At 37.4% G+C, this 15,079-nt stretch overlaps 1 protein-coding gene and 1 non-coding gene across 2 annotated transcripts; both read right to left on the bottom strand.

Annotated features, from left to right (window-relative positions):
* Positions 1-1,892: 1,892 nt before the first annotated feature.
* Positions 1,893-1,964, bottom strand: Trnat-ggu (transfer RNA threonine (anticodon GGU)). The gene has a single exon. It is a non-coding gene; the product is annotated as a tRNA-Thr (tRNA).
* Positions 1,965-2,992: 1,028 nt separating this feature from the next.
* LOC134747057 (peptidyl-prolyl cis-trans isomerase D) lies at positions 2,993-14,907 on the bottom strand. Its single transcript, XM_063681627.1, has 8 exons — positions 14,644-14,907; positions 10,531-10,668; positions 9,499-9,605; positions 9,178-9,366; positions 8,396-8,512; positions 6,711-6,879; positions 5,892-5,995; positions 2,993-3,591 (listed from the first exon to the last, which is right to left on the bottom strand). Exons 1-8 carry the CDS (start codon positions 14,711-14,713, stop codon positions 3,337-3,339), a joined length of 1,149 nt encoding a protein of 382 aa, XP_063537697.1. The 5' UTR covers positions 14,714-14,907; the 3' UTR covers positions 2,993-3,336.
* Between the last annotated feature and the right edge of the window lie 172 nt (positions 14,908-15,079).

The raw sequence follows: 15,079 nt of genomic DNA, 5'->3' as shown, positions 1-15,079 counted from the left end.
TTGACTGTTTTATTCCGTCAGTACAAAGATTTGTTTCTGCAATTAAGAGCAAATGAACAAATAATATAATATATTACTCTGCTACTATTAGGGCAAATAATAATTGATTTTGATAGTTTACTATTGTAAAATTAAGTTAAATTAATGCATGTCACGTTTGTGGTTTCAAATTAGCATTGTTTAGTTCTTTAGCAGTAGATCTAGAGATAGTTTAATTGAATAACAAACAAGTCTTGTCTGAGCAACCATAATTATCTAATTTCAGTAGTGGAAACTGTTTTGGCTTATGTATGTATTTAAGTGTAATTATCTATATGTGTCATTTTTCGCTGTTTGTTTCCCATTATCAATAAAAAAAAAAAAGTCTTATTTTACCCGTGTCTACCGGACCCTAGCCATTTTTATGACCCAAAGTCACTCATGTAAAGTCAACAAAAATAATACATGATAAGCATATACAAACTCGAAAACATTTTCTCACATATTTTGTAAGCTTTTCAATCCTTGTAACTTTTATTATTTTCTGTTCTCTCTCTCTTTTGTGCTTACTTAGCTTTTTTACGTAACATATCAGAGAGCTATTTAAATTTAATGAAACTAGCCAAATACAAAATGGACATAAATATTAGTATAGAAAAAAATTAAAACTATACTGGACAACTTGTTGTTAATATTAATTAATTCGCGGTCTAACTTATGTTTTCCTAAAAATAAAAACCTCTTAAAAATTAATATGCTTAAAAAAATGTAACTTAAGTTGTACTAAATATCATTTCAACATGAATCACATTTTAACTCCGAAGCCTCGTAAGAGTCGAAAGATTGTACAGTCAACAACATTAGTCTCTAAACGGGTCAGGTCTACAAAAAGAATCTGCAAACATTTACTTGTATATTCCTAACATAAAGATTGTGTTTAGTTGGTGAATTTTTAAGCTAAACTACCTTATCAACACCCTATTTGACTCGGAAACCGCTTTGAATATGGTTAACCACTGTATTTAAATGGTTTCCATAACGATAGGGTAACCCAAATGATAGGGTAATACTGACCCCTGGGTAACCATTTAATAGGGTTACCTTATCGAAACGATTAATCTTTAAAAGGGGTTTTCCGGTCCCTGCTCGTGCACTTTAAATAACTAAATTCTACGCTACCAAATAATAATTAATAGTTTCAGATAAATCTACTTTTAGACCCAGATTATTTATAAAATAATAATAATTTAAAAGTATACTAACATAAAACATAATCTTTGCGTCGCTTATTAGTATATTCGGTACTGTAAGTGTAAGGGATTGATTAGGTATCAAATAAAATGAAACCAGACACCAGTATTCCTTTCTTTTCGTACAATAAAGTGTATACTTACTTACCAGTCGTAATGCTATCAGAAATCAATCATGGTAATAAAAAACATCAAAAAAATTACTTTAAATTGTCAGAAATATTGTAATTAAAAGTTATCGATTTTATTGTTCATTTAGTTTTTATTTATATTAGTATCTTTGTTTACACAAATCCAAAGTTAGAGGTCAAAATCGGGTCTAGAAGTTAGTTTATAAATTTGGAATGTTAGGTATCAAAAGGACCATTGATGTCACTTTTCCTTTTTGAAAAATCTTAAAAGTAATCGAACATTCTATTTCGTACTATCTTTCATATTTAAACTTAAGTTAACTTAAAGAACATTACACAATTTAAACTTAACTGTACACTAAATTAACAATATAAGAGATAAAGCTCCCCTTATCTTAAAAAAAAACCTTAGATTCTCTTGATTTCTTGTCATCACAAGATTTTAAAAACAAAATTTGAACGATTGGGTTAGTATCTATAAATTGTATATACAGATGTCAATCACAATGAAAAAATCAACGATGATCAACTCTGGTCAACGTGGGACTCGAACCCACATCCTTGGATTACCGGTCCAATGCGTTACCAATTGCGCCAGCTGACCATCCGTCAATCAACGCGAATTTAATCATTGCAACTGTGACGACGTCACTAGAGACATCTGCACAATAAAAAAAGGAAAAATATATTAACATTTAAGATTGGGTTAGTTTTACATATTGTATTTTGTTTTGAGATCGAAGCAAGTTCTACACGAATATAATTAAGTCAAAATAGTTTGCGATTTGCTAATAATAATCCCTATATGTCACATATAAAACCATGAAATTCGATGTCATAAATAAAACAAATTTTTGTCCGTATATAAATATACCCAATAGGCCAATACTAAGTAATTTATTTAAGGTCTTTAAAATGATCTAAATCAAGTGTCTTTTAGGGCCACTTGCACCATTCACTAACCCACGGTTAACCGGTTAAATGGTTACCAGTACAATTTGACACTGGGTTAACGGTTTAACCGGTTAACCCCGGGTTAGTGGGATGGTGGAAGTGGGCCTTAATTAATTATTAGTAAGATCAAAATTAATAGGAGTAAAATAGTAAATCGCTTTGAAATTAAAAATCATCTAATATTCATGGATTGTACTTTGTACTACATGTGTGAAAAGTTTTCGAATTTGACAGAAATGTAGATGGCGCTAATATGCGTACATTATGCGGTAGCTCTGGTTGCCGAGATTGATGTTGACAATTGCGCGGTACGTAGCGTCATCATCCTCTTCAGCTGTCAAACTCGAAAGCACGATTTTCCTTTGTCTTTACATATCTAATACGTGCGTAGCTAGGCGTGGGCGAATGGGGCCTACGCCAGGGGTCGGAAACCGGTATTTGCTCCATACAAAAATACCGTTATTATTACGTTCTTTTGTTTATAATTTCATTTTTAATGGGACATTTTAATAATGCAAAATTGTTTTCTAAATACGTGATTCAGTCCTACGTAATGAGCATAAAATAATTCAAAATATTGGCCTATTTCAGGGTTTTTAAAAAAAATCGGTTCCGAGCCCTGGCCTACGCCCACGGCCTCGCACTTAGGGGGGCCTCGCAAAGCCAACCTATTTATTACCTTGGGAAAACACATTGAAAAGGGCCTCGCAGATGTGGTTCTCGCCCACGCCTAGATTGGTTCACGCTACGCCACTGAATACTGTCCACATCAAAAATATGTTCGCATTTTTGCACAGCGAGCTGCAAAATTGCACGGACACAATATGAACGAATTCATAAATAATGTGGCTGGTTATAGTATAGTATAATATCATACTTCTTTGTAGTAAGGCGAAACATGTACCTAAAGATATATTTGACGTCGACAGCGACACAATCAATGAATCTTTCATTTCCATCCTCATAATTAAGTGCCATTTGCACATTATTTAAATGTATAAATCAGTACTTTCAGTCTTAGCTCAGTTATGTCCGACTGGGACGCTCTCCGTCTTTTGGTCACGAAAAAACTTTGACAAGCGCTGTTTTTGAACGTCGTTGTACCTTTTGTTGGATATACGGACCTGTTCTAACAGTTTGAGCACCGCTTTGTTGTTGGGGCAGATCTCGTCGGCAGTTTTGAGGTCGCTGAGGGCCGCCTCGTAGTTTCTGAGGGCGAAGTGCGACTGGCCGCGCCGGTAGAGGGCCTTCTCGTTGCGGGGGTCTAGGGAGAGGACCTGGCGGACAAGGTTTACAATCGAATAAATAAATTATTCATCACACTCGCTCAGTAAATGTGGAATTGCATGCAGGCTTAGCGGGAACTATAAAAAAGCGTTTTCCCTAGGGAGTTATGAAGTTTCTAGTACTATAATTAACAGTTTTTTGTTTTTATACTTAATTTTTGTATCTCAATTGTGATGAAAAACATTGTGTGTAACTCGGGGAGTAATAATTTATAATATTGCAAACTCGACTCTATAAATCGCTCTGGCAAGCCGTTGCGATTTAACTATACTCTCGTTTGCAATATTTAACTTACGCCCCATGTTGCACAATGTACTATAGATACATATTTGTGGGTGGTGTTAGGCCGGCCTGTTGGTAACCGGACACCGCTGCCAATGAACGCCCATTAAGTACTTAGAGAGTTATCACTTTACTCATCAGCTAAAGGATTTCACTTGGCGCTCTTATTTGGTTCAAGCGCCAAAACATATCAATCAAAATGGGTCGCTTTCAATTTTTATGTTATTAGCTCGATGCATGATTTATTTTTATTTTTGTAATCATAATTTATATCGTTTGAACACCGGTAAAAATAAAAATACTTTGTAAACCTTCACATTATTTTATTAAAAAATTTAAAATGTTGAAAATGTTTGAGCGGTTGAAACGCTCCTAATTATTGGCGCGAATTTGACAGTGTGATGACGTCACACGTTGGACGGTCCAACTGACGTTTGCTACTAATGACACTTATGTGAACTAATCTGTAGAACGCGTGACGTCACGTGACGTTTCGCTCATTACGGTAACAAACATCCGAATAAAAAATATTACATTCAAATTCATGTATGAGGCTAATTACTATTGCTTCAAGAACTACAAAAATTTTGTTAATTGTACATTTAAACGTATGAAAGGCAAAAATATATTTTATCGCGTTGTACGGCATAGCCATTTCTTATTATCTACTTAGTAATCTGTGCTTATACACTTGTTGTTGTCAATAATGACATTGTCAAGTACTGCCATAGACAGTAGACAAGATGGCGCTGGTCGCTGCTGCAAAGGCTGCGTTCAGCTTATGGTTGGGCCGTGTCGTACGGCTGCGATCGTGACCCAAAATGGTCCCGCCGGAAGATCAGCGCTGACCTTCGGTTCAGCATTATGCTGAGGCGAGACCATTTCGTGCTAAACTTCAACTCCTACCTATTTTATAAGTTCCTATAGCTTTAGTATACTTTTGTATGTAATTTTAGTTTTAAGTTTATCACGAATAAAACATTTGAATTTGAATTTGAAAAAAAAAAAAAAAAAATTTTTTTTAATGGTGCCTTTTAGACCTATGCACGTGTTTTTTTTTTCTATCGAACGAAAATTGTTTAACCAGGTTTCGAATCGATAAAGTTACTAGAAGAACGTCTCAAGATTGCTATTCGTATTTTTTGCCAACCGTATTATTATAGGTATATAAAAAGCGCAACGATTTTTCAAAAACTGCTGGCTAAACCCACGGCACCTTAAAAAAACCGGCCAAGTGCGAGTCGGGCTCGCGCACGAAGGGTTCCGTATCATTACGCAAAAAACGGAAAGAAAATCACGCTTGTTGTATGGGAGCCCCACTTAAATATTTTATTTTATTCCGTTTTTAGTATTTGATGTTATAGCGGCAACAGAAATACATCATCTGTGAAAATGTCAACTGTGTAGCTATCACGGTTCATGAGATACAGCCTGGTGACAGACGGACAGACAGACAGACAGCGGAGTCTTAGTAATAGGGTCCCATTTTTACCCTTTGATAGATAGATAGATAGATAAAAAACTTTATTCTTCTCATTATTGCATGGCTCTAATTATGAAACATAATTTTAAATTTTAAATAAATTACAAACATGCAGAGATAATTGGAACAAACAACTTTTCCTTTGGGTACGGAACCCTAAAAACAATTCATTATTTAACGGAATTAGGGGAGGTGGATTTGTTGTTACGTCACATGATGACGTCACATGAATGATTCATAAAATTAATGTTGGATGTTTCATAATAGTTATTTTCGATACAAGTGCGGAAAAGAGGAAATTCGAAACGAGTGGCGATAAATTAAAACACGACCGCAGGGAGTGTTTTAAATCGACACGAGTTGCGAATTACCTTTTCGCACGTGTATTGAACAACGTTTTACAGTACATATGGCCCTTTAAACTTTCGACATATGCACGAAAAGTGCACTTTACGCACTAGTGCGAGAAAGTAGCACCATATGTACTGTAAAGTATATTTCCATCAAACTGATATTTTTAATTACCTCTGTACAGCATTTGAGGCAGGCCTGGAAGTTTTCTAACTTGACGTGGCACGCCGCTAAGTTCAGGTTGCACTGCTGGGTGTACATCACCGCCTTGTTGAACGCTGCGACATTATGTTATTGCATTATATTACTTATTACAAAGGAGTAAGGTGCACTGTATGTTGAACTCAGTTGTGTGCAAAAAGGTAATAACCAAAATGGCCAAAATAAAATTAAAAGCCTATAGAGTTAACCATCATCATCATCATATCAGCCGAAAGACGTCCACTTCTGGACATAGGCCTCCCCCAGGGATCTCGGACCTCTCCGGGCTCCGGATCGTCGGACCATCTTATTGTGGGTCTTTTCCTGCTGCGTTTTCCGGTTCGCGGTCGCCACTCAAGAACCTTTCTGCCCCATCGGCCATCGGTTCTGTGAGCAATGTGGCCCGCCCACTGCCACTTAAGTCTGGCAATTCTCTGAACTATGTCGACAACTTTGGTTCTCCTGCGGATCTCCTTATTTCTGATTCGAAACCAGTTAACCATTTCTGATTCGAAACCAGTTAACCATAATTCGAGTTATATCAAAGTGAAAGTTTTTCATACAGCGAAATTGCTTTCCTAGCCTTACCGAACTCGGGGTTTCTAAATAGTATGACAATAAGTCGACTCCATTATATGTGACGTTTTCAACCAAAAGGTACCACATTGTCGCTTGTCGATAAGGTTGATTTCTAATTGAAGCTATATGGAAATAGCGCCTTACTGACAAGCGACAATAAGTACCCTTTTGGTTGAAAATGGCACATATTTTCACCTACACTATAATACTCACACGGTACAAGAGGCTCGGGGTGTGGCGCCCGCTGAAACAGCTCCATAAGATGCGCGATGTATCTTAAACTTTTGTCGTATTTCCGTACGGCCCGTTTGTATCTGCCCTCGGCAAAGTACGTGTTACCAAAGGTTTTTATTGTGCTTACGTAGTTAAGTAATGTTTCTATCTGTAAAGAAATTATTTAGATTAAACACCTACACACCTTGTAGGTATTTTGTTATGTGAACAACCTTAGCTCTATGGCCAACCCCGAAATTATCTACTGTTTAAATCTCCGGCAAGCTCGGCCGAATTTCACCTTCTCATACAAACGGAGTTTCGTTCTCATTTTAAAACTACGTGTTGGATTGTAATGAAACTTTGCACATACAATAACATTAGGATATCTAGGTCTGTAATTAGTTTAAATAGCTCTAGTATATAAAACAAACTAAATAGAGCAAGAACAAGTTTTGTATGAAAAACTTAAATTCACTGTATTTTTTTAAGTATGGTATCTGAAGCTACATAAACTAATTTCAGACCTAGATATACCTTATCCTATTGTAAGTACAAAGTTTCAGAGCAATCTAGCTAGTCTTCTTATAATATGGAGAACAAATAGTATAGAGTTTGCCGGGGACGGTGTTAAAAAAATACACGAAGCAATTGCAAACCTCATCGCCTCCTTAATAAAGTCCTAAGTGGTCATTTTTCCCGTATAAATTGATAAAGTTAAATTTTAATAGGCAGAAAAATCAAGTATTATGTCTATATATTATACTAGCGACCCGCCCCGGCTTCGCACGGGTTACACAAAACCTTTACAAATTATACACTAAAACCTTCCTCAAGAATTACTCTATTGATAGGTGAAAACTGCATCAAAATCCGTTGCGTAGTTTTAAAGATCTAAGCATACATAGGGACAGACAGACAGCGGAAAGCGACTTTGTTTTATACTATGTAGTGATATTAAATATATTAAAATGGAGTTTCGCTTCATAATGAGGAGGTTCAACAGAATTCACACGCGTTTGGCCATTGTCACAGGGCGGACACGCTATACATCAAAAATCACTTGCGTTTCTATGTGTGAACGGCACGTCTGTACACGCGGCATACGTCATAGTGTGAGTACTTCTTCTTCTTCTTCTTCTTCTTCTTCTTTTAAAATTATGGCTTCAGCCCAGTGGGACTATTTCGCCAGTATCAAGGTATTGAGAGGTTTACAAACGACAAAAATTGTACGGTTGTACAAGACAGTGTACGGTGATTTGTTAGCTCTTGTAAATCGATAGCTAGTCTTTACAAGAAGCACGTGGACTACCGGCCGTTGACTCCAAGATGGTGGTTAAACGCGCTTCAAAATTAATTCTCCATTCACTGCACACTACCACATTAGTTTACTGTATAATAAGCTATCGATATTACACTTTAAACAATATTAATAAGCAAAAAACAAAGTAATTAATCACGATGCTAACTATCAAGATGGCGCTCGAACCGGAAGTCCCATAGTGTGAGTAAGTTGCTTAAAAATAGTACTGAGCGGTCGGCAAACGGCCGTCAATCTGCTGTCGCGGGGCGAGGTAATTCGAGTCGGGGCGGGGCGGTGCGTGGTCGTTCTGTATGATAATACTATTTCTTATTCTGTGCCATTGTCTGGGTCTCACAGAAGTTTTGTTATGTCTATGGTTTACCGATAGTTCTTCTAACTGTGGATGGTCCTCCGGATAGTCTGTGATTTTATCCTCCTCGTCCCAGATCCAATCCCGCCAGTTGCCCGTCACCTCACCACAGTCTTCTATGATGCACTCCTGCAATGAAGTAAAACCTCTATTCGATTAATGATGAACTGTTGAGAGCAGTAGCAGAGCTTATTCTATATTGGAGTATAATAGCAAGTTTAAGTTTTTTATTTATTTAACCCACTAGATGGCAGACCCAGATGATGGGGATGGGGGGATGGAGGAGGACCCAGAGACAGAGACGGTAGAGGGCAGCACCCGCTTAGGGATGTTAATAGTTAGTTTTCGAATCAGGTTACAAGGTGGCAGATCTTCCAACACGCGTGGTCCGGTTTTTGTAAATATTTAAGAAACTCTAAATTAGGCCTCGCGTTTCCGTGGTTCCTGGTCCCATTTCTATAAGGGAATAAAGGCTTCTAAGAGTTAGAGACCAGGGTTAGAACACTAGAAAAGCTACAAATTAACCTCGTAAGACCCACCATAGAAAGTTATTCAATTTTTAATTTGAACCTTGTTCTATAAGTAAATTGGAACGAATTTCGTTTGTTTTACAACGCAATGAAACAAAACAAATGCTACTTTATTTGATTCATAAAAGGTTCAAATTAGATTGCAATGAATATGTACATTTTAATGTACATTTAGACTCACGAGGTTAAAGAATACTTCAATCGACAACCGAAGCGTTCGCAAATGGAAAATACCTAAATACTCTAAAAAAAGTTTCAACGCACCAATCTAAGTTTCCCGTCCTGCTCGCCGTATAGCTGCATCTCTGTCACAAGCCCGAGCCCGCTAAGGACCCGGCCGAACACGACGTTAGTGCCGTCTAAATGCAGACATTGCTGTGAGGTGATGCAGAATTGTGAGCCGTTCGTGTGCGGCCGGCCTTTGTTCGCCATGCTAAGGACTCCCGGTTCGTGCTAGAAAAAAAGCCGCAGTTTTTAAACTGTGATTCTTAACAAACACATTCTTTGCTACGAATTCTCACACATCTCTGGTAGAAACGCAAAGCATGAGTGGCCACTCATGACTCATGAATGACAATTACCTACCGGCAGTTTAAAGTTCTCATCTTCAAAAATGGGTCCGTATATGCTCTCGCCGCTTGTACCATCGTTCTTCACGGTGTCTCCGCCCTGCACCATGAACTGTGACAGCCCTGGAATAAATAATATAAATATAAATGTGACGTTTTCAACCAAAAGGTACCACATTGCCGCTTGTTGATAAGGTTGATTTCTAATTGAAGCTATATGGAAATAGCGCCTTACTGACAAGCGACAATAAGTACCCTTTTGGTTGAAAATGGCACAAATAACAAATATAATGAACCGTGGCCCATCTGGAAGGCGCTGAATAGGCTAAGGTCAAAGTTGGTCGTTGCAAACAGAGCATGGTCACAGAATAAATAACAAAACGGCTGAATGCGCTATCCAACTATAGGGCGAAACAAAAATTCTCGAACGTTTCCCATCAGGGGCGTAGCTAGAGGATATGGCGCCCGGGGCAGTCACCAAATTTGCGCCCCCTGACGACTGACAAAAGTTTCCCTGCTGCTGCCTTTTGCCCATTTTGGCGCCCCCCTTGGATGGCGCCCGGGGCACTTGCCCCCCCCCCCCCCCCCCCTAGTTACGCCACTGTTTCCCATCATTTGTTTGTGTGTGTTGTTTGTGGAGAATGCGTCAAACGACCCGCGCTTTCAAGGTCGCTCCATTGTTATGAATGTTTCAATGATAAGTATCCTGTTATGCTAAACCTACAGTAGACTAATTAGTCGACTTACTGTCTAGTCGCTATTAGCGACTCGATTAGCGACTCGCTAACGTCATTCATAAGGAAACGAGAAACAAAAATTAAGCCTTAGTGAAACTTGGCGCCTTTGTAGGGGCTTCCCACTGGCGCCAACGCTTTTTTCTCCAGTGCAAGTTGCTCGAAAGTTCTCTGCCTTCCAAGAACCTATGTCCTTATTGTCCTTCAGCTATGATTTCTTTCTTAACTTTGGCTTTGCGAGCCCCCGCGACCCCTTTTACCCCTTGCACTGCCCCTCGTTTCGTATAAAGAAACGAAGAAGAAGAAAACCATACCTTTGTGAAATTTGGTGCCTTTGTAATGTAGGTGCTTCCCGCTGGCGCCAACACCTTTCTCTCCAGTACAGAGGGCGCGGAAGTTCTCCGCCGTACGGGGAACTATGTCGTTCCGCAGCTCTATCACTATGCGGCTAGCTGTAACAATAATACTGTTTAGTTGTGAGTTTAATAAAAGAGCGTGTACTCAATTCGTTCTTTACTACTTCAGAGATAAGGAAAAAGACGTGCGCGGCCGCCACCGAATATCAACTTTCGTTAATTCCGAGAAGATTAAAGATGATATCTGTTTCCGTCTCGCCTCACGCGATAGGCGTGACGGAAACAGATAATGAAATGAGAATGAAACAAAAGAAGCCTGTGTCTGTTGTGTAAACCTGTAAATATATTTTAATTACTTCTATTATGTACCACTTTTTAGGGTTCCGTACCCAAAGGGTAAAAACGGGACCCTATTACTAAGACTCCGCTGTCCGTCTGTCTGTCACCAGGCTGTATCTCATGAACCGTGATAGCTAGACAGTTTAAATTTTCACAGATGATGTATTTATAGTAATAATAATAAAAGACGTTTATTCAAGAAGTTGTAACATAGGTACATAATAAAAGTACACGATAATGCTGCCGCTACAACAACAAATACTAAGAACCCTCGGTGCGCGAGTCCGACTCGCACTTGGCCGGTTTTTAGGGTTACGTACCCAAAAGGTTGCAACATGCTTTTTGAATGGTCTGTTCAGTTAACATTGCGGTTAAGAAATAAAACTATGAAAACGGATTACATCGCGTATATTGAATTTATAATACATCCCGACGCTTCGAACCTGAATGCTGCGCGAGGCCATTGAGATTAAGAAATATCCAAACTTTAATAGGGAAGATGGTTTTTTTCTACCACCAGCTTGGGATCCTGTAATCCATCTGATAAAGGAGCAAGCGAGACAAAGACTGTGAGACCTTTGTGTTGGATGATGTTGGACATTCTGTGTATAATATGTTTTGAAAAAATGTGTCCCGCCGAGTTTCTTGCCGGTCCCATATTGGGATACCTTCCTACAATTTAGGAGGGAATTAAATCTTCTCGGGTCAGAGGTGTAGGGTTAGAGCCGGCGTAGCTTTATCGCGTATATCTTTACTTGAACATAGTTGTATTGTATTACTAGCCTTATGAACCGATATTGCATGTACAACCAGCCTTAAAGTTTATTATGGTTCATTATTTTTGTATGTAGGTATTTTTGCACATTGTAGCTTTTCTTCAATCACCTTGACCACGAACGCTGTAAAGGGTTCGAAACGTCGGGATGTAGTATAAATTCGATATACGCGATATAATAAGTTTTCATAGTTTTATTTCATGAGTAACTATCGCCGTAACCGAAGACAATATGTGACGTTTTCAACCAAAAGGTACCACATTGTCGCTCGTTGATAAGGTTGATTTCTAATTGAAGCTAACTAGGTAAGGTCAACGTAGAGAAGACCGGCATATATTGCAAGTGTACGTCGCTCAACGTAGTCAGAAAGGAAGAACTTTACGCAGTCGAATGCTGATAGTGATCCTGCGGCGCTCCTCTACAAGGCGGAGTAGGCATTCGTTGGTGGTTGTAGACGGTAGTCCTACCAATGGTTAGTCCGTCATGGCTCCTGGCTCCCCCGGGCCCGGTGGCATGCATAAACGCATTTGGGGGTAAAAAAAAAAGAAAGGAAGAACTTCACTCCTTCTGTTCTACCGACCTTCTGTAAGTGAAGTATGTGTACAAAGTATGTGTTAAACCAGCAATCAGCAAATGATGTGCACTTTAATATATTACTCAGACTTTCTAGCTTTCATTTAAAACTCTGTTTTCCTTTTTTTATACCACATCGGTGGCAAACAAGCATACGGCCCGGCTGATAGTAAGCAATCACCGTAGCCTATGCTACCCGTACTAACCTACTACCTTTACCTACCTAATACCTACCTTTTTGTACTAGCCATAGTTAGTCTAAAAGGATAAAGATAATATTGAATGGTGCATGAAATCAATTACAATTTATGATAATAATATTTACGCAGGAATCTTGATAAGAAATACATTTCAAGAAGTCTATTTAATAATAATATGATAAAATGCATTCCAGCAAAGGCATATACTTTGTTGTACTTTTATCCAATTCGCAAATTCAACCTTAAGTTCTAAATGGCATGGTTGATTTTCTAAATTCTATTAGGATTGAGATAAGAAGTACCTTGAATTTGTACTTGTAACCTGACACGTAATTGCGATTACAAAATGCCGGGAAGAGATAAGAAAGACAAAACAGGCTGAACTGGATTAGTGAATTATTGAAATTTAACCAGGATTCTTGAATCAATGGATACTATTGTCCACTGTGTACAGTTAGAAATTGGTATAATATAAGGATAAAACTGGGTACTAGTATTGGGTGTTCTCCACGCCGGGCACAGATGGGAATAGGGGCATTCCTCTTTATCCCCAATCATTCCCATCTGTTTAGCGGTGGCGGTGGTCACGTAGGGCGGGGACAAATGGTTGAAATGATAGATGTTGAGGCACTTTTTAGGGTTCCGTACCCAAAGGGTAAAAACGGGACCCTATAACTAAGACTCTGCTGTCTGTCACCAGGCTGTATCTCATGAACCGTGATAGCTAGACAGTTGAAATTTTCATAGGTGATGTATTTTTGTTGCCGCTATAACAACAAATACTGAAAATAGAATAAAATAAATATTTAAGTGGGGCTCCTATACAACTAACGTGATTTTTTTGCCGTTTTTTGCGTAATGGCACGGAACCCTTCGTACGCGAGTCCGACTCGCACTTTGCCCATTTCTATTTACTTTTTGTGTAAACTGTGTGATTACTCAAAATTATTCATGTTATATAAAAGTTACTTAGAAACCTTAAAGTTATTTTTAGCCCTATTGATTGATGTACCACATGTTAATGTCGCGATAATTATCCGATACCATAGAGTAACTTATACTAGAGCGGTACTGTCATAGTAAATTTTGTAACCCCAGTAAATTCACTGCCATCTGTCGACACACTTTAAAACTAAAAATAAATATTTATAAAAATACGATAAAATGTATTTAAATATGGATAAATGATTTTTTTATTTGCATTAATTATTTTTATATGATTTTGACCCATATTCTTTCACTGGTATGCGTTAAAATTATGAATAACAAACGAAACAGCCAAAACTAGTGGCGCCATCTGATCGAGAATCAAATTTTCGTGATTTTCGAGGCACGTTTTTTCCTTAGACTGTATCCATCTATTATGGAGTTATATCTATCTTTGTCCGATACCTACATGTAAAGTGAGTATACAGTACAAATCCACTTGCAAGATTTTAATTTTAAAAGGCATGCATTTACCAAAAGTTGCTACTGATACTGACTACCAGTAATCATAAATTAAAATGGACACATATATAATTATATTCCACAAGCATAGTGTATTCTCATCATGCATATACATATTTGCATTCCAAATTTTAAGTGGATTGTCTGAATAATACATCAGTCACCATTATAATGTGCCAACTATTAAAAAAAATATTATTCTTATTTATATTTATAAGTCGTAAAAAACTAGCAACACATTAAATGTTGTTTTAGTCTATGGAATAAAAAAAAACAGACATAGTAAGAAATTCATAAAATACATGTAAAGTATAAATAAAGTTATATTTTGAAAAAAATATCAATTAAGACAATAGACATGCACATAGTTAAAACTCTTTTTTCTCACAAATACATAACTAATATAAATCAAGAAACCTTTATATTATTCAATTACCAACCTACGTAATGGCCGTGTAATTATATCTATTTTTAGAACAAAGTAGGAAATAATGACACCATATTTATATCTTTATAAAAAAAAGATCGAGTTTTTTTTAAGTAAAGGCGCATAGAAACGTACCATAAATACATTCTAATACATAAACATCGCGAACATAAATAAACTTGAAATATACAATAAATAATGCAGTAACGTGTCGCGCGTCCTTGTCCTACACAATCGACTGACCTAGAAACGCGTTGCACATGCACTTTAAAAATACACTTCAACTTAAAATTTATCAAATACTGACCTTTCTCGCCATCAATTGATACATCTAGGAACACAATAGAATTGTTTTCATTTACTTTTGGTCCCACCATTGCTTTGTTTTGAAATCTAACAAATATAACAATGGTATAGAACTCTTTTTCTAACGAGGAATGTTAGGGAAACATCGCTACTTTAATTGACCATTGTTACGAAAGCTATTTAGTTATTTACAAACAATTATGTGTTGTTTAATTCAGCATTCATGAACACTGACAACAACGCGAATATAATACTAAAAATTATCCGCCAGTATTGAAGCCATTCGAGCCCTGAAATGTCAGTTTGACAGCCGACAAGTCAATGTCAAACTAAGACGGTTCAAGATTTCATTCGGATGATTTTACACATGACTCAAACATTGCCAGCTGTTATAGTTGGTCAAACCAAATTTTCAGTAAATAAAAACAAAAAAAAAA

This window comes from Cydia strobilella, chromosome 14 (genome assembly GCF_947568885.1).
Source record: "Cydia strobilella chromosome 14, ilCydStro3.1, whole genome shotgun sequence".
Taxonomy (NCBI): Eukaryota; Metazoa; Arthropoda; class Insecta; order Lepidoptera; family Tortricidae; genus Cydia; species Cydia strobilella.
The sequence above is the reverse complement of the archived record's forward strand: the minus strand, read 5'-3'. Positions and strand labels throughout refer to the sequence as shown.

Bases quoted from the DNA above. Each gene is read 5' to 3' on its own strand.
- LOC134747057 (XM_063681627.1), bottom strand. From the start codon at position 14,713: ATGGTGGGACCAAAAGTAAATGAAAACAATTCTATTGTGTTCCTAGAT. The intron at 10,669-14,643 runs GTCAGTATTTGA...TTATTGTTACAG, and splicing joins ATCAATTGATGGCGAGAAAG to CTAGCCGCATAGTGATAGAG. The intron at 3,592-5,891 runs GTAATTAAAAAT...CTTGTCCGCCAG, and splicing joins GCCTCAAATGCTGTACAGAG to GTCCTCTCCCTAGACCCCCG.